Below are 19,956 nucleotides of genomic sequence, written 5' to 3' on the forward strand. Positions count from 1 at the left end.
ATACTTTTGCCACTCAGATATGTAATATTGGATCACTTTCCTCAATAAATAAATGACCAAGTATAATATTTTTGTCTCATTTGTTTAACTGGGTTCTCTTTATCTACTTTTAGGACTTGTGTGAAAATCTGATGATGTTTTAGGTCATATTTATGCAGAAAAATAGAAAATTCTAAAGGGTTCACAAACTTTCAAGCACCACTGTACTTCCTATGGCAGCTGAAGAAGTTTGATCTGCTAAAGACAGTGATGGTGCACTTTTACACCACCATCACTGAGTCCATCCTCACCACCTCTGTCACCATCTGGTATGTTGCTGCCACTGCCAGGGACGAGGGCAGACTGCAGCGCATCATTTGTTTTTCTGAGAGGCCGACTGACTGCAACCTCCCATCTCTTCAGGGCCTGTACAAGTCCAGGACCCTGAGGAGAGCAAAAAGGATTGTGGCTGACCCCTCTCACCCTGCACGCAAACTTTTTGAACCACTCCCCTCTGGTGGGAGGTTGCGGTCCATTAGAACCAAAACCTCACGCCATAAGGCCAGCTTTTTTTCCCCCCACTGCAGCTGGCCTCATCAATAAGGTCAGAGACCCCCACTGACTCCAACCTCACACTTCTAATCTGTGACATTAATGCACTTTGTCTCTGAACTGCAATTTTGCATGTTTCAAGGCCATGTCCTACATCTCCATTCTGTGAACCTTTTATTGCACATTTTGTCTCACACTGTACAGCTTGTAATAAATTTGATTCAGATTTAAAAAAAAAAGTCATCCCCATCGACACTAGTGCATTGAGTTCATCTCATCTCATTATCTCTAGCCGCTTTATCCTGTTCTACAGGGTCGCAGGCAAGCTGGAGCCTATCCCAGCTGACTACGGGCGAAAGGCGGGGTACACCCTGGACAAGTCACCAGGTCATCACAGGGCTGACAGACACAGACAACCATTCACACTCACATTCACACCTACGGTCAATTTAGAGTCACCAGTTAACCTAACCTGCATGTCTTTGGACTGTGGGGGGAAAACGGAGCACCTGGAGGAAACCCACGCGGACATGGGGAGAACATGCAAACTCCACACAGAAAGGCCCTCGCCGGCCACGGGGCTCGAACCCAGACCTTCTTGCTGTGAGGCGACAGCGCTAACCACCGTGCTGCCTGCATTGAGTTCTACTTCTTTAATCAAAGCTCTGTTCATGTTCTAAGTCTTTCTAATCTTCCAATAGGTTTGATTAGATCCAAGGAACTGTAATTTGCATTCATGTTCTATTGTTTCATGTCTGCGTTTAACCAGACAATCCTTGTCCTTGGAAAACCTTGCTTTATTCCATATCTCGTATCAGATTTTCAGTTATGCTTTGCTCTTTAGAGTTTCTAGCAGTGGCAGCAGATGATATGCTGATTTGGAAGTTGGTATTCAGAGCCAGTATCGTTATCTGTAGCAGACATCATAAAATCCTAACTCTAGCTCCATATACAGTACCGGTCAAAAGTTTGGACACACCTTCCAATTCACTGGTTTTTGTCCATTTTTATTATATAATGACACTTCATGACTTAAAGTAATGTTGGATGTTGTTTCTCTTTACTTAGTTGAGTGGTTCTTGACATATATGGATTATTAGTTGTGGAATAGGGCAGCTTAAAAAAAAAGTTTATTATTTACTGTTTGATGGTTTCAGACGCTTTAAGAAGGCAAGAAATTGTACTAATTAACGTTTGACAAGGCACACCTGTTAATTGAAAAGCATTCCAGGTGACTCCCTCATGAAGCTGGTTAAGATGATGCCAAGTGTGCAAAGTGTCATGGTAAACAGTGGCTACTTTGAAGAAGCTAACATATGAAACGTACTTTTTTTTTCTTAATGATTTTGTTTACCACATTCTGTACGTGTTCCATATGTTTTACCATAGTTTTGATGTCTTCAGTATTGTTCTACAATGTAGAAAGTTAAAAAAAAAAAACTATGGATGAGTCTGTGTCCCCAAACTTTTGACTGGTACTATACATGTTCTGATTCATCAACACCATTTTTTTCCCCCTTGTTCCTGGTGCAGTAGTCTGACTGGACCTCCTTTAAGGCTACAATGAGGACACTGAACGTATCAGAGGTGGTTGGGTTTGTTTTGGGGGTCCCCCCCCCCCTTTCTCATTACATTATTGGCAGTTAGCAGACGCTCGTATTCAGAGCGATGTACAACATACCCAGAGCAGCCTGGAGAGCAGTTGGGTGTTAGGTGCCTTGCTCTAGGGCACTTCAGCCATTCCTGCTGGTCCAGAGAATCAAAGTGGCAATCTTTTGGTCCCAAAGCTGCTTCTCTAACCTTTAGGCCATCCAAGCCTTTTTAATAATGTTTTCATCTTGGAATCCAGAAATCAGAAACACTTTTATTGCCAGGTATGTGGACACAAATGAGGAATTTGAATCCTGTTTCACTTACTGTAGCTCTCATAGTACAAAAACAGATAAAAAGTGTACAAACAAACAAACAACCAAAAAAAAAGGTGCAATAGGTGCATTGTGCAAACTAATCCAGGTAAGTCAAGTATGAAATAGATAAATAAATATAAAGTATACAGTGTGCACAGAATGACGGTATGAGTGTGCAGATATTTTACAAGTGATATTACTGATATATGAATCTGGATTTTAGCTGTTCATCACAGAAGGGATTTTCCCTTTTGGTGCAATATGGTGCATAGTGCAAAGATGAAATGGTAAATATAAATAAGTATAATATAAGTAACAGTGAGCACAGAATGACAGTACGAGTGTGCAGATATTTTGCAAGTGATATTACTGATATATGAATCCGGATTTTAGCTGTTCATCACAGAGACAGCCTGAGGGAAGAAACTGTTCTTGTGTCTGGTTGTTTTTGCATTCAGTGATCTATATCACCTCCCTGAGGGGAGAAGTTTAAACAGTTTGTGACCAGGGTGTGATGGGTCTGCAGAGATGTTACCTGCCCGTTTCCTGACTCTGGACAGGTACAGGTCTTGGATGGAGGGCGGGTTGACACCAATAATTTTCTCTGCAGACCTTATTGTCTGTTGCAGTCTGTTCTTCTCCTGTTTGGTGACTGATCCAAACCAAACTGACGGAAGAGCAAAGAACAGAGTGAATGATGGCGGAGTAGAATTGTGTCAGTAGCTCCTTAGGCAGGTTGAGCTTCCTGAGCTGGTGCAGAAAGTACAACCTCTGCTGAGCCTTTTTGATGATAGTGACTGTGTTGGTCTCCCACTTCAAGTCCCAAGAGATTGTGGAACCCAGAAACCTGAAGCTTTCAACAGCAGTCACAATGTTGTTGGTGATGGGCAGCAGAGTGGGGGGGCTCCTCCTAAAGTCCACTGTCATCTCCACAGTTTTGAGCGTGTTCAGCTCCAGATTGTTCTGACCGCACCAACAGACCAGCCGTTCAACCTCCCGTCTGTATGCAGACTCGTCTCGGATGAGGCCGATGACCGTTGTATCGTCCGCAAATTTCAGGAGTTTAACAGATGGGTCTCTTGAGGTGCAGTCGTTGTTATAAAGGGAGAAGAGCAGTGGGGGAGAGCACACACCCCTGGGGGGCGCCAGTGCTGATAGTCAGAGTGCTGGATATGATGCTCCCCATCCTCACCTGCTGCTTCCTGTCAGTCAGGAAGTTTGTAATCCACTGACAGGTGGAGGAGGGCACAGTGAGCTTGGTGTGGAGGATGTCTGGAACAATGGTGTTGAATGCCGAACTGAAGTCCACGAACAGGATCCTGGCGTACGTCCCTGCACTGTCAAGGTGTTGCAGGATGTAGTGTAGACCCATATTTATTGCATCATCCACTGACCTGTTTGCCCGGTAGGCAAACTGCAGGGGGTCCAGCAGGGGGTCTGTGATGTCCTTCAGGTATGACAATACCAGTCTCTCGAAGGACTTCATGACTACAGATGTGAGGGCAACAGGCCTGTAGTCATTCAGTCCTGTGATATTGGTTTTCTTAGGAACCGGGATTATTGTGGCTTGTTTGAAGCATGAGGGGACTTCACATAGCTCCAGGGATCTATTAAAGATCTGGGTGAAGATGGGAGCCAGCTGGTCAGCACAGGCCTTCAGACAAGAAGGTGATGCACCATCTGGGCCAGGTGCCTTCCTGATCTTCTGTCTGCGGAAAAGCTGACAGACATCCTCTTCACAGATCTTGAGTGCTGGTGGGGGGTGGCAGAATGGTAGGGGGTGTAAATGGGTCTTTATTTTTAACCACAGTTTTCCTCAAGTGGGCACTGAGATTGTAAGGTTTCTAGTACACTGCAAGCCCGCTATCATGAACTTTTTTTTTTATAACGAGCTTTCACATGTAACAAACCAAGTTCGTGTCCCCTGCCTTTAGTGACTGTCAGTCTTCACAAAAAATCATCACATCCAAGGGCGTTGGGGTTCAGAGCACACGCTGCAGTTTACAATGCCATTAGGACTAATTCGCATGCACCTGTTCTGGATTAGAGTGCAATCACAGCGCATGCTTATAAGGATTCTCTAAACACACAGACTTGACAAAGTATACATGCTGTACCTAGTATCTCAGGTTACCAAGCCTTGTATTCGTGTATTGCCTTTCTGGTTCTGACTATTTTGTGTATTTAGACTCTGCTTTTTGTCTTTGCTTCCGCCGTTCTGTTTGTTCCTTGCTCGACCATTGCCCGTTTCATGACCCTGCCTTTGTCTTGCATTTTTGAACTGTTTGCCTGCCTGTTTGTAAATAAACACTCTTCCTGCAATTACATCTGTTATTTGCCTGCTTAGATGATACACTGAGCCATGCGCTCCTCTTTCCACCAGAGACGAACAATAAGCTATAAGTAAATCGAGTACGCAGTCAAGTTAACAATACGCGTTAATGCCACAAAGGCTTAATGAGTCTCGCTTATGTGTCGATCACTAACAGTTAATGAGAATGGCGCTCAAAGGATTGATTAAAAGGATGAAATGACTGCTGACGCCACCAAACTTAACACCTAGCATACCGGCTGTGTGACAAAGCTCTGTGACACAACATAAATGACCTCCGTGATTTGCAGCACATGAATGGTGAAGATTTAGAAAACATGGCGAGTCAGTGGGTGGACATTGACAATGATATACACCGGTAACCTTCATTGTTTCCATAACAGATGAAGAAATCATTGCCTCTGTTCATGATCCTTTAACTCCATGAACTGTAATAGTTTCGGAAGGAGAAATTAGTGAGAAGGAGAATGTGCCTAAAATTTTGCATAGAACATGAGTGTTTGGTGTGACAAGTGGGTCGTTTCAGTATTACGAACTATTTGAACATCCCCCAAGGAGTTCCTTATAGCGGGATTTCAGTCTATTTTCTTGAACAGTGCTGCTTCCACAAGTAGCAAATGAGCTACTTTGGTTGTTGTCCATGACACATGGATGATGCATGTGATTTTGTTTGTTTTTGATTTGTGCATGTGGATAGCCATCAAGGCAGAAAGATCAGATCTCATCTCATTATCTCTAGCCGCTTTATCCTTCTACAGGGTCGCAGGCAAGCTGGAGCCTATCCCAGCTGACTACGGGCGAAAGGCGGGATACACCCTGGACAAGTCGCCAGGTCATCACAGGGCTGACACATAGACACAGACAACCATTCACACTCACATTCACACCTACGGTCAATTTAGAGTCACCAGTTAACCTAACCTGCATGTCTTTGGACTGTGGGGGAAACCGGAGCACCCGGAGGAAACCCACGCGGACACGGGGAGAACATGCAAACTCCACACAGAAAGGCCCTCGCCGGCCCCGGGGCTCGAACCCAGGACCTTCTTGCTGTGAGGCGACAGCGCTAGAAAGATCAGATCTAAGTCACAAATGAATTATGAGCAGCAAGGCTTTTAATGTGAATGCAAACATTTAACAAGACTGGTTTAACAATGGTTAACAAGGCAGAAAAGTATAAAATTATCCTGTTGCAGCTAGCTTTCCACTACAATTCAAATTTTTGGGAGAGGCCTATGAGGTATTTGAATTTAAAAATCAAGAAAATTCTTCTTTTTTTCTTTTAGTACAAGTGCCAAAGTGCACGAAGAAACTCCACAGAGAATGATTGTGAGGTGAGATGATGTGTATTTTATGAAAATAATAATGAAGAAACATGTTTACAAAGGACCATTATCTTTGGAGTATCACTTTTGAGATGCTATATGCCATACAAGAATTTCACAATATTCATCTTTTGAAAGTCTCTGGTGAAATGCAAACAATACAGCTGATAAAATCATAACTGACACCATGCGCTGAAACATGGCCCATGCCCAAAGCCACATTGAAGTGAAGGCTACATGAGTGATGGTGTTTAACTGAAAAACATTACCAAGGATGATGCTTCTTATTTCGTAAAAGTGAATACACAAAATGAGTATTTAAAAAAAAATAAAACACTAATTTGAATAGACCTTGTGTATTCTCCCATTATACCAATATGACCAACATGTCATGTCTATTTGTTTGTAGTTATTTTTAATGTTTATGAAACTTCTCTGAAACAAGTTCCTTCTCATCACCGTTCCTCACCAGCTGCTTTTTTTTTTTTTAAATAATTCTCCTGAAGTTAATAGGAAAAACAATGTGTACAAAATACCGCAAAGTATAAACTCCTTTGTCCAGAAGTATTTTCAGTGTTGGAAACTTAATTACAACTTTGATTATTACAAAGTGTTGACACTGGAGTCCCTTCTAAACATGTTAAATAAAGGTCTTCTTACAGAAAACCTCACCATATCAATCATTATGTGGTGGTGGTCTGTGGGGTGTTTTTTAAATTCATAGGCCTGTGAACCCATGACGTATTACAACAAGCACATTTAATATAAATCTGTGGTTTGCCTTGTACAGTAGATGGAACTACTGGCAGAGCTGCTGTCATAGGAAGTTATCAACACCTTTTAGCCAATCAGAATTGAGATTTTTATATATAAAGTCGACAGATTTTCACAGGTCGATGCTGCTTGGTTAGCTTTAAAATCTGTGCTTCACTCTCTTCCCTAGATCTTTTTCTTGCACTTTTTTGCATTCCAAATATTAGGCTCAATAAAACGCGTATAAAAACCAAGTACTTGGATACTACATCCAAAAGAAGAAATAAAAACCTTTTTGGCTAATTGTTTCATTAGCAATTTGTACATCAGTCAACACAGTCAGCTGAGGTCAGACAGACAAAACAGAGACCAAAAACAAATGTGCCTTCTCGCGATATGTTATAATATCAGAATGTGTTTCATGTATTATTTAGTGATTTTCCTCCATTCAGACCCACTACACCAAAGGACAAATGAATTTGTGTAAAAGCTATAAACATTAAGTGGTTTGTTCTATATTAAATACTGTATATGTATTGTCATGTTTGAAGTCTGTATTGGAAATTTGTGAGATGTATTTTTCAGTGCAGTGTTTTGCTTACTCGTATAGAAAAGGCTGGATGAATTCTATGTGAAATTTCAGAATGTTTTTCTTGTTGCAGGAGGGAATGCATTCAACAGATTTCAGCACAACGTTGACTGTCTTTGGCTTGAAGCCAAGATCAGGTATAATCTGTATATTTGTGTGTGTACTTTCACTGTCAGTCTGTACACCCATCCATGTCAGGGTTTCAGGGTTATGGAACATGACTGACTTTTTTTTATAATTTTTAATAGTGTAATTTTTGATTTTCAACTACCCTGGGTCTTTGCACTTTGTCTAGTTTGCGTATTCCAAAAGAAGTCAGCATTCCAGTTCATCCCAAAGGTGTTCATTGGGGTTGAGGTCAAGGCCCTGTGCAGGCCATTCCACTCCTTGGCAAAGCATGTCTTAATGCAGCTCAATTTGTGCACAGGGGCATGGTCATGCTTGCCCTCTGAGGTCCCTTAATGGTCAACTGATTCAAGGCTGGTTACAAGACAAATGTACAGATTTACAGTTTGACCAATGAACCCTCTTAGCCTTAAAAAGGGGGCGTAGAATAGGCCAGATTAAGAGACAAGCTTTCAAAAAAGACTCAAGTAAATGCACTGAACTTGGACATGTTTGTGACATCAACAAGGCCAAATGATTGCGATGGAGCTGCTGAGATGGGTATCTATGAAGCACACAGTGTAGTACTGCATAATACACACTATTCTAGCAATGACTGTGACAATAGGGAACAAGTGGGGGGGGGGGGATGACATGGGTCATTTAAACATAAAAAGGGAAGTGTGAAAGCAGCCTTATGGCCTGTAGGAATAGTCTTGAATGCTGCAGGAATATGCAAACTAGACAAAGTGCAAAGACACAGGGTAGTTGAAAATCAAGCATTACAGTATTAAAAATTATAAAAAGCCAGTCATGTTCCATGACCCTGAAACCCTGACACGGATGGGCGTACAGACTGACAGTGAAAGTACCGTACATGCTGTAGGAATGTTCCAATGCTGCAGTATCATCAAGATGGCAGGAAACAGACTGTGAGGTTGCCTTGATGATACTCAGCTCCTCTTCAGGTATCATCTGGTATAAATGTCCTGGAAGAAGAGAAACTTGCCTCCAGCGATGTGTTGCCAGGGCTGTCTAATATTATTCACAAACCACTGGTGTTGCTGCAGGTTTTCAGCCCAAACAAGGAGGCACCATACCGGATTCCACTTGCTTAATTGGCTGATGTTGGCCTTCAAACAAGTTTCAGATATGGCCCCTGCTTGGTTGGAATGAAAACCTGCTGGCAAACAGACCCTTTATAAATAAATTTGGATGCCCCTGCACTGGGCACACACATTCTTGAAAAGGTTTTTCTTTGGGGCTTCGGTAAAATCTCTTGTAAAGAGATGTGGACAGAGGAATTTAAAGCCACCAAGTCTATCCTATCTACTGTAGCTGTTTATACTGACATAAATACTGTGTGAAGTATAAATTATATTGTGTTGTCTGTATCCAGTAGTCCCTTATGAGTTCTTGGTTTTGTTAACCTTTGGTGCCTGCCCAAAATTCCCATATTTTCACCAGTGCCTATTCAAACAAAAATAGCTTGAGGTTTCGACTTCAGGATGCCCTTCATGCTATATACCATTTTAAAGTTTAATAAATACGCTAAACAACTGCACTATGTTTGGTAGTATTTATAGATATATATTAATACCTTGGTCCAAATCAAACTCTCCTCCGCTTGAAAGACCACCAGTTTCACCATCTATGCTACTTTCATCACCACTACCATCATTCACAAGAATTTCCACAACTTGTTCTGCTGTAAATCGTGTATGTGGCTGATTACTTGAAGACTCCTTTTGAATCTGACTGAGGTTGTTGTGTTGCGTACAAATACAAGGCAGCAAAAGGCAACCAATCAAAAAGGATTCATTCTTACCAGAATCTGATTGGCTACGGTACAATAAGTAGTATTGTCAGACAATTTTTTGTTTGTTTTCAAGGTAATTTTATTTTGTCATAGCAACCATTACATCATCGTTCCTGGAGGAATACTATTTAAAGGGTCTGGCACCAGAGTTAATATTTATTAGTCTATTACAATAGTCATTTTCCACATAAAAGTGGGGGGAGGAATCTGTTCACCACAGTCCTTGCAAAATTTGCTAATGAATTTTAGAGAAAGTAACACAACCTCTTTCTCCAAAGTGGTGCATGTGTGTAAGGCATAGAAATCTGCTCTAGCTGTTGCATGTCATTTTAGCTGAACCCATCAAAGGGAATTCTTTTATGTGCACTATGCACCCATGTCTCAGTGACATTAAAGTGATGATTGTTGATGGATGTTTCCAAGTAATATTTAAAAACAAAAGCCCTTGGACTAGTCCAGGGGTGTCCAAACTGATCCATAAAGGGCCATGTGGCTGCAGGTTTTCATTCCAGCCATGCAGCAGCACACCTGACTTGGCTTATTCAATCAACTGACACACCCACCCTTTACCCACCCTTTAATCAAGGGTGGGTGTGGGTGCAAGTATTTGACTGTGTGAAGATAGTTCAGTTGATTGAATGAGCCAAGTCAGGTGTGCTGCTACATGGCTGGAATGAAAACCTGCAGCCACACCGCCCTTTATGGATCAGTTTGGACACCCCAGGACTAGTCTGAACAAGTAATTTAATCTGAAAGTGAAGGCTTCGTTTCTTTAGAAGCCGATACATTTAAAAATATTTCTTATTTATTTAATGGTGAAACCTGTATGGGAAGTTCTGTGGAACTCACTTTTAGTTGTAAATGGTTGACCAAAACATCAGCACTGTTCTCATGATGACCTATTTTAAGGAAATATCTTTGGCACTGTGCCCTTTGTTCACTGAAGCGATGGTTCAGAGGTTAGCTTTTGTATTGTTCATGATCAACCTCTCATATTTTGGAAATTCTAAGGAAGGCTTTACGCAAAATAGAACTTCCCATCTCTGATGATGATTTCCTGTTTTTATATCATGTCAGTATGCATCAACAATTGTTTTTTTTATAATTTTTTTAAACCCTTCATGAAACCGTTCCAAGTTGATTAACCTCGCTGGCAGAACTAAGCTTGTCTGCTAGTTATCAAGTCCTTCTTAAGCTTGATCGTGTCAGAGAGCAGGAAAAGCATGAAGGTGTGCAGGACAGATCAGCTATACTGCAATATTAGTGTAGAATACAGTAGGGAAATGTGGTTATTTCTGTTAAGTCAAATATTACTGTTTCTAAGTGGAAGCTTTGTGTGTTCACAAAACACAACCAAAACATTTGCAGGAATAAAGTGTTTTAAGGACATGACTGCACTGCCTCTAGTGGTGTGTGTGATTTTTAAGTGCGTCTTTTATTCAGGTAAAATGTATGCATTCACATAAACCTCATGTCCTCATCAGCAGTATTCCTGACAAAACCTGCTACCATTTGATTTTACACCAGTGGCACACTTCGTGTGTGTATTTTATATGGGGATTTCTTCAACTAGGAGCCCATTTGGCATCATTTTCACTGCACACTCGTCTTTACTTTGTTTTCGAAACAGTATCATTTTTTTTATAGTCCTTGTTTTAATTGATTGCTATTGCTTTTGAGTGGACACCAGAAAGACTGGGGACCACTTTGTGGAAGCTAATGATGATCCCAGTAAAGAATAAATAAACAAGAACACATTTTCCACCAAAGGGAAGTGTTGTGGAAATGACATTTCAACATTATTTTGTGAAAAACTGCAGGGTAGCTTGACATGCATATTTGATAGCTAGCATATGACGGGTGCCAAATGCATTTATTTAACTTCATCTCATTATCTCTAGCCGCTTTATCCTGTTCTACAGGGTCGCAGACAAGCTGGAGCCTATCCCAGCTGACTATGGGCGAAAGGCGGGGTACACCCTGGATAAGTCACCAGGTCATCACAGGCCTGACACATAGACACAGACAACCATTCACACTCACATTCACACCTACAGTCAATTTAGAGTCACCAGTTAACCTAACCTGCATGTCTTTGGACTGTGGGGGAAACCGGAGCACCTGGACCCACGCGGACACGGGGAGAACATGCAAACTCCACACAGAAAGGCCCTCGTTGGCCACGGAGCTTGAACCCGGACCTTCTTGCTGTGAGGCGACAGCGCTAACCACTACACCACCGTGCCGCCCTTATTTAACTTTATAAAAAAAAAAAAATCCTCTTACAAACTTCCATGAAGGTACAGTATAGAAGCACAACTTTATTCATGTACAAAGTTTTCAGATAAATCATATTTTTAAGGTTCAATTTTAGAAGTCAGGGTGTAGGAGGAGGGCAAAACCAGTGATGCTGAAGCCAATAAAGATGTTGAAAAGTAAGATAAATCATAATGGATAGATAACTTTCTAAAATGGTCTTATTAATTTATCAAAGAGAGGAAATTGTCCCAAAATGACAGGTATTTTAGTCTAAGAACCACTCATTAATGTAGGCAATGTGATATTAATAACCTTTTATTAATTTCATTAAGCAAGTTATTTATAATCATATTATCTGTTATCACCCAAATGAGGATGGGTTGCCTTTTGAGTCTGGTTCCTCTCGAGGTTTCTTCATGTTGTCTGAGGGAGTTTTTCCTTGATATGATCGCCACAGGCTTGCTCATTGGGGATAAATTAGGGATAAAATTAGCTCGTTTTAAAGTCTTTTAATTCTCTGTAAAGCTACCTTGCAACAATGTCTATTGTTAAAAACACTATAAAAATAAACAACTTTTAATTGATTAACTTTTTGTCCTCCATGTTTCAGCATTTTCCCGCAGTAGTCGTCAGGAGTATGGCTCGACAGACCCCAGCTTCACCATGAGGAGAAAGATGGAGCATCTCCGAGAGGAAATGGAACAGATACGGCTCTTGCGGCAGGTCAGCAATCTAAAAATTACACAGTCAGTCATTCTCTAGTAAAGATGCACCAGGTCACATATTTTTTATACACTGCTTTCTTTTATAACTCTTATCTTACATTATGTTCTGCCTCCAAATCTACACTTCTTTGCTACAGTTCTGATCTTAATTCCCCTGATTAGTAAATGTTTTAAAAAAATTATTTCACTGTAGCTGTAAAAATGATAAACGATGAAACTAGGATATTCACCGTTATGCCCATGGAATGTTTTAATGCGACATGTTTGCATACAGTAGTCTATCTTTGTGTAACTCATACCTACTCCAGATCACTAACTAAGTGGAAGTAATATAATTAGGCTAATTAAAAAAAAAAAAAAGTCATGAACAACAAAGACGATATGATGCCCAGGCATGTTATTAGATTAGATTAGATATACTTTAATCATCCCAGAGGGAAATTCCATTGTTTCAGCAGCCTTAAAAACATATACAACAAACACGCATACAATACACATAAATAAGCACAAATACATTCAACCACAAAATACAGCCAGAGGTGAGGTAGCTGTCAAGACACACACACACACACACACACACACACACACACACACATATCCAAGTAGCAAGTGAGACTATAACTGCATAGTGAGGCATAAAACAGTACTATGCATCAACATTTTAGATTAAAAAATGTCATCTCTCTCTGCTCAGAGGGGAGTTATTATAAAGTGCTATTGCTGTGGGTAAGAAAGTCCTCTTATGCCTCGGTCACAACCGGCCATACGTGCTCCTATGGCCGGTCTACGTGCAAGAAACGCATGGAGGGCGCGCGTGTGACATGCTGATTTTCGAGCCGTAGACTGGCCGCAGACCGGCTGCAGAGGTTCTTTGTCATGTCAAACTCTACGGGCGCTTACGTTTTTTTCAGGTTGCAAGACAAACTTGCAGCCAACATGTGTCTTTCTCCACGAACAAAAAAAACGCAGCGATTTGGGAAACGGCAAAAATCGCACGGCCAAAAAAATCATACGTCCGGTTGTGACCTAGGCTTTATATCTGTCCCGACTGCAACTGAGCTGGCGAAGCCGCCAACTGAAAACACTTTTTTGCTTTGCCAGTGTACTGTGTAGAGGATGTGATGCATTATCCATAATGTTTAACAATTTCTGTAACATTCTCCTCTCCACCACCAACTCTAGGGGTTCCAAAGTAGTCCCCAGCACAGAGCCTGCTTTTCCAATCAGCTTGTTTAGTCTGTTAGAATCACTTGCCCTGATACTGCTACCCCAGCAGATGACAGCAAAGAAAATTGCACTTGCCGCCACAGGCTGATAAATTTGTAGCAACTTAGTACACACGTTAAAAGACCTCAGTTTCCTCAAGAAATAGAGCCTGCTCTGACCCTTCTTGTAGACAGCTTCAGTGTTGCGTTTCCAGTCCAATTTATTGTCAATATGCACCCCCAGATATTTATAGTTCTCTACCACCTCTACCTCTTTGCCCAGAATGGTAATGGTGTTTGGCTTGGCCCTGTTTCTTCTAAAATCCACCACCATCTCTTTAGTCTTGGCCACGTTCAAGAGCAGGTGGTTGTTACCACACCACTCCACAAAGCGGTCCACCATCTGCCGATACTCTTTCCTCTCCCCCCGACACACCCCACTAATGCAGAATCATCTGAGCATTTCTGCAGATGACAAGACTCTGAGCTGTATTGAAAGACAGAGGTGTAGAGTGTAAAGAGGAAAGGGGATAGAACAGTCCCCTGAGGTGCTCCTGTACTGCTGGTCACCTGCTCAGAGACACAGCCCCCAAGCCGCACAAACTGTGGCCTATCTGAGAGGTAGTCCATAATCCAGGAGGTGATGGTTGTGTCCACCTGCATCCTCTGCAGCTTCTCACCCAGCAGTCCAGGCTGAATTGGGTTAAATGCACTGGAGCAATAAAAAAAAACATGATTCTTACAGTGCTGCCTGCTCTGTCCAGGTGAGCGTGAACTCTCTGGAGCAGGTATATGATGGCGTCCTCCACCCCCACCTTGGGACAGTAGGGAGGAGGTCACCTGTGGTCTTAGATGGCCAAGATCAGTCTCTCCAGCACCTTCATGATGTGTGATGTCAAAGCAACTGGTCTGTAGTCATTGAGGACTGGTGGAGAAGGAACAAGGCAAGATGTTTTTCACAGCACAGGCACCTTCCCCTGCCCAAGGCTGAGGTTGAACAGGTGCTGTAGGATCCAGCACAGCTAGTCTGCACAGGATTTCAGGACCCTGGGACTGATGCCATCTGGACCCGCAGCCTTGTTCAGGTGAAGTTTTACCAGCTGCCTTTTCACCTGGTTGCTGGTGACTGACAGACAGGTGGGAGGGCTGGAGGAGGGGGAGGAGGAGGAAGAGGAACTGACGACAGTGGGGCTTGTGGAGCTTGGAGAGACGGGGGAGGTAGATGGAGACCCCGCACTGAATCTGTTGTAAAACATGTTCAGCTCGTTGGCCCTGCTAGGGCCACCCTCTGCCTGATTCCCCTTCAAGCCAGTGATGGTCTTCATCCCACTCTACACGTCTCTCATGTTGTTCTGCTAGAGCTTGTTTTCCAACTTCCTCCTGTATGCCTCTTTGCTCTCCTTCAGCCTCACCTTAAGCTCCCTCTGCACACTCCTGAGTGCCTCTCGGTCACCATTCCTGAAAGCTTTTTTTCTTCTTGTTTAGTAATGCTTTCAGGTTGCTTGTGACCCAAGGCTTGTTGTTGGTAAAGCACCTTACTGTCCTTGTAGGTACTATGCTATCCACACAGAAGATGTACTCTGTAATGCAGTCAGTCATGGAGTCGATGTCATTTCCATGAGGTTCACAGAGCACATCCCAATCTGTGACCTCGAAACACCCCTGCAAGATTTCAATGGCTTCCGGTGTCCAGCGCCTCACTGCCTTTGTGGACGTTGGTTGCCGCTGCACCATGGGTGTGTAGGTGGGAGTGAGTAAGACCAGGTTGTGATCTGATCTGCCCGGGGGGAAGAGAGCGCTAGAGCTATATGCATCCTTCACATTTGCATATAATAAGTCCAGGATTTTATTTCCTCTAGTAGGGCAGTCTACATATTGTTGAAAAGTTGAAAGAGTTGCAGAGAGAGAGAGAGAGAGAGAGATGATTAAAATCCCCTGAAATTACTATTAATGCATTTGGATACTGAGTGAGTAGTCTGGCAGTGACCGAGTTGATGACGTCACATTCAGCGTCAGCAGATTGGTCGCGGATTTGAATAAATTTTTTTGAAAATTTTGTGAAATGCCAAAATAATCGGGAGAGGTGTTGACTTGGAATAAATGTGCAAATGTAATTATTTGCTATTTTGCATCCGATTCCGTGTCCCATTCTGGGTTTTATAGACTGACCTTGACTCCGATTATGCATGTGTAACGAGGTTCGTGATTTGGAAGAAAATGTGTCAAGCGTTAGTAATGTAGCCAATCGGCGACGTGAATATATTGTAGCTCATTCTTGCTTGCTTACAACATGATAACCGCATTTTGAAGTTAGAAAGCGAATATTTTAAACAATGGCAAAAATTATTGATCAAAAAGAAGAAAACCAAGCCAAGGAAGTTGATAGTGGGTGCAGAGTGAAATGGAATTGGGAATGGTGTTCAAAACCGTTAAGAGTCGTTTATAACGATAAAAGAAATGGACACCACTGCGGGCGAATATTACCAGAAAGTTGGCACTGCTGGTAAATGCAGGTGCGTCTTGTGTGATGCAGAGACTAACTATGCTGATCGTGGTTGCTTTGCCCTGGTCGACCATATCAAAAAACAAAAGGATGTGTGCGGAAACTGTATGAAAAGCGGTCAAATCATCAACTGCAGAGTAATTTTTTCACTCGTCGCCGGGAAGATGCACAAAAACAAGATTTGACATATGGCATTAGCCCTGTTTACTTACAGGCCTCGGAAAAGCCTGCAGCTATACAGTCTAAGTGTCTGACACCATTTGTGGACAGAAAAGCACATATTGAGGTAAGAAACCACTTTTTGCCTAAGTTTTTGGCACTTTCCTCTTAACTGTCAAACAGTGAAAAGAATATAATAGGCTATATCCTAATTATAGAGAAAAGTTTCAAATTTAGAATGAAATGCTACTGATTTGACATTTGGATCTAGTTTTGAGTTACTTACAATTGCAGAATCATGAAAATACCTCACTAAAGTAATTTTATGCAGATAAAACTTATTTAGATGTACTGCAGGCTAAGTTTAACTAATCAAATGTAGTTTAGTGTACACGTGAGTCTTCGCAATACACAATAGAACACAGTGAATCTAATAGGCTATAGGCCTGTATGCTTTTGCATGAAACTGTTAATGTTGTGGTTCAATGCTTCTCAAATTTAAATACTGTACATGTTGATATTAGCAGATATGTACTGTGATTTTAACTTCTTTTAAAACTTATTTTTCAGGCTTTAATCTTAGCTTTTGCTGCAGAGAAAACTCTGGCCATGAGTGATGTAGAAGATCTTGTAGCCTTGTGTAAAGAAGCAGCTAAAGATAAAAAAGCCTTGGATGCACTTCACATGGCAAGAAGTAGTGCAACGTACAAGCTGATTCATGGACTGGGGAAAACTTTGAAAGACTGTTCACTGGAGATGATTAGATCACAACCATTCAGACAGTGAACCACCCAAGAAAAAGCATGCTGTCAATTTATGATGTGTAATTTTTCAGCAATATAATAAAGTTATGAGCTATGAAATAATGTACATTGTGTTTTTGTATTAACTAAATTTCAAAAATGCTGTCCTGTTTCAGTAATATTTACTGAAAATAAACTTATCACACATCATTACCATTTTTAATAAGTTTTAGTAGCCCTCCACTAGTCAGAGGAGTGGAGCCAGTCAGCTGAAATACTCCTCAGTGGTTATGAGATTTCTTGAAAGTGTGAAAAATTATGTTCTTGTAATTTGAAAGTTTGCATGCATTTTATTCTAAAAGCTTCTCAAATTTTAAAATATGTGCTATGAATTCTGTGAAAAGGTCTTGGCTGACCCCCCAGCGGGGGCGTACCCTACTCTCACACCCCCTGGCTTGACATTCACTTTTTTTTAAAGATATCCCCAGTGGCATGCCTGGATGCCTGATTGATAGCATTATGTAGTTAGAGAGATTAACTGCATGGAAAACACAGCTTGGCTGACTACATGTATTTATTTCCTGTCACTGTCTTAACTTGTAGTTATTGCTCAACCTGTCTCACACCATTTTAAGTGACTTGATGCATCAAAAGACTACTTCATGTACAGTGCAACACACAAAAAAAAAACCCAGATGTGATTTCTGCTGACAATAACTCTACATCTTGCAGGCATTGTGACACCTATAACTGAAGATTGGCACAAACAAACTTCCTTTCCTGTGAAGTCAGATGTTATCAAATTATTGTATCATTAACATTCCAGAAAAGTCGAGGCTGTGTTAAACATGAATAAAAACAGAATGTGATGCTTTGCAAATCATGGAAGCTCTGTATTTCATTGAAAATAGTACAAAGACAACATACTGTATTTCTCAGTTTCAACATACCATATATTGTCTTTGTCTACTTTAATTCTTTACACTGTTTGCATCCTGTTTTACACCAGCATCCCAACATATTTTTTTGGAATTGTATTTATGGGAAACTACAATAATTTACATTGTAGCATTTGCGAATACTGCCTGTTGCAGTCATTACAGGATTTCACTCCTTGGCTTATGTTCTTTCTTCTTCTGACAGGCTCAGTAAGGCGCACTTTTTATAAATACAATCCAATCATCTGTTACACATGGGATTACATTTGTTCTGAGAAGTGCAGGGAATAAGAAGAAAGACTAAATACATTTCAAAATGAAACCTGCATGTTAGGACAGAGATTTACCGTCTCTCCCTCTTGCCCCAACCGGAGCGATCACCATCTCGAGATCAGTCCCCCCGTATCACCCAGAGCCGCTCTGGGGTGAACCGCGAAGAAAGACAGGAACCCCTATAAGTCCCCAATCTTTATTCACAAGTCCCCAAAGACGAAAGGGTACAGAGGGCTTTTATATGTGTGTGTGTGTGTGTGTGTGTGTGTGTGTGTGTGTGTATATGGGGGGGTGAGTGAGTGAGTGTGACATCATTTTGATGTCTGTGTGGGTGTGCGGATTTGCGTGCGAGTGAGGAGACCTTGGTTTGGGCAGGTCAAATTATCTCCATCAATAATAAGCAGAATGTTCAGACACATTTCTGATCAATAAGCAAAATGTTCTGATGATATGATAGCAATGTTCAAACAGATATCAAAGGCCATTTCTTACGCACAGCCTTAGGTCAGAGACAGCACAGCGCAATGGAATGTTCCACATAAGATTAAACACAAAATATTTGCACGTCAGTCTTGGTTAAACTGAGATTAAGAATAAATCCTTACACTGCATTTACATTTTAAATACTGAATAAGCCCAGAATTATAAATGCTTTACAAAGGTGTTTTATATGGTTACAATACGGCACTATATTTGATATGAGTTTACATTACTTGGGAGCACATTAGAAAAAAAATGAAAAGGAAAGGAAACTCCAACAGTAGTTCCAGCTCGGAAGACAAGTCACAGGTTTATTTTTATAGCATATCAGGGCTGCATGGTAGTGCAGTGGTTAGCACCGTCACCTCACAGCAAGAAGGTTTTGGGTTTGAAGTGCATGGCTGATGGGGGGGGGGGGGGGGGGGCTTTCTGTGGGGAATTTTCATGCTTTCCCCCCCACAGTTCAAATCAACCTAGCCATTTTTCTCTGACCCTGCTTATCAACAAGACATTTCTACCCATAGAACAGTCACTCACTCTGTTTTTTTTGTTTGTTTGTTTGCTTGTTTCTCGCATCATTCTGTGAAACTCCCAGATCAGTAGATTCTGAAATACTCAAATCAGTCCATCTGGCACCAACAGGGTTGGGTATCGTTTGAATTTTATTGATGCTGATTCTGGTTCAATTTCAAAACGTTATATACAAAAACGCCAACCAACTGAATGCACACCAAAACCCAGCTGTTTTCAGTCAGTGCGTTTACATGCACGTAGAGAAAATCGAATTTCTGCCGTTGCTCGACTGAAATCGAAGTTCTAAATGGCATGGAAACACCTTAGCTAGGCTGAAATTGAACCGAACTTGATTTCTCGTAATCGAGCTACACGACCTAGATTATGCGATTTTTGCCGAGCTACTTAGTGCATGTAAACCCTATCGAGCTACGTAGTCGAGCTACTTACTTCAGCACTGCCCCTTCCGGAAGTGACGAGTGACGAGACCATAAGCAGGAAACACAACAGCCTCGGTCGGCATGACACTTCACCTTAGCCGCCCACTTTATTAGGAACACTTCTGTTCGTACATACAAACTACAAGCACTCGTCTTGTGAACACGGAACTGATAACTTTGTTTATACTCTTGAATAGCTCTTCTTCATGACGACAACCGGAAGTGTACCAACACAATGGGGCGTGTAGCGCCATCTGTGGCTCGGGTGCACAATGTACCTCACACAATAGCTTGATTTCCTTGTGTGCATGTAGGATTGGATTTCTCTGGCACCCCTGCTGGGACCCTTAGCTCGAT

General features: G+C 41.7%; 1 protein-coding gene and 1 long non-coding RNA gene across 7 annotated transcripts in view; one reads left to right on the forward strand and one right to left on the reverse strand.

The window, feature by feature from the left end:
* The window catches only part of lrch2 (leucine-rich repeats and calponin homology (CH) domain containing 2), a 170,656-nt gene that overhangs the window by 122,695 nt on the left and 28,005 nt on the right, over window positions 1-19,956 (forward strand). For 5 of the 6 annotated variants that reach the window (XM_060912500.1, XM_060912494.1, XM_060912495.1 and 2 more), the window contains 3 exons: window positions 6,057-6,104; window positions 7,511-7,574; window positions 12,231-12,343. In XM_060912500.1, the coding sequence (XP_060768483.1) occupies window positions 6,057-6,104; window positions 7,511-7,574; window positions 12,231-12,343 (225 nt within the window). Of the gene's footprint in view, window positions 1-6,056; window positions 6,105-7,510; window positions 7,575-12,230; window positions 12,344-16,782; window positions 17,066-19,956 lie in introns of those variants that run through there. The other variant, XM_060912498.1, reaches the window with a different exon arrangement.
* LOC132875602 (uncharacterized) lies at window positions 11,663-18,353 on the reverse strand. Its single transcript, XR_009651846.1, has 2 exons — window positions 18,241-18,353; window positions 11,663-12,352 (listed from the first exon to the last, which is right to left on the reverse strand). It is a non-coding gene; the product is annotated as an uncharacterized LOC132875602 (long non-coding RNA).

The sequence above is a fragment of the Neoarius graeffei genome, chromosome 28 (assembly GCF_027579695.1).
Source record: "Neoarius graeffei isolate fNeoGra1 chromosome 28, fNeoGra1.pri, whole genome shotgun sequence".
NCBI classification, from domain to species: Eukaryota; Metazoa; Chordata; class Actinopteri; order Siluriformes; family Ariidae; genus Neoarius; species Neoarius graeffei.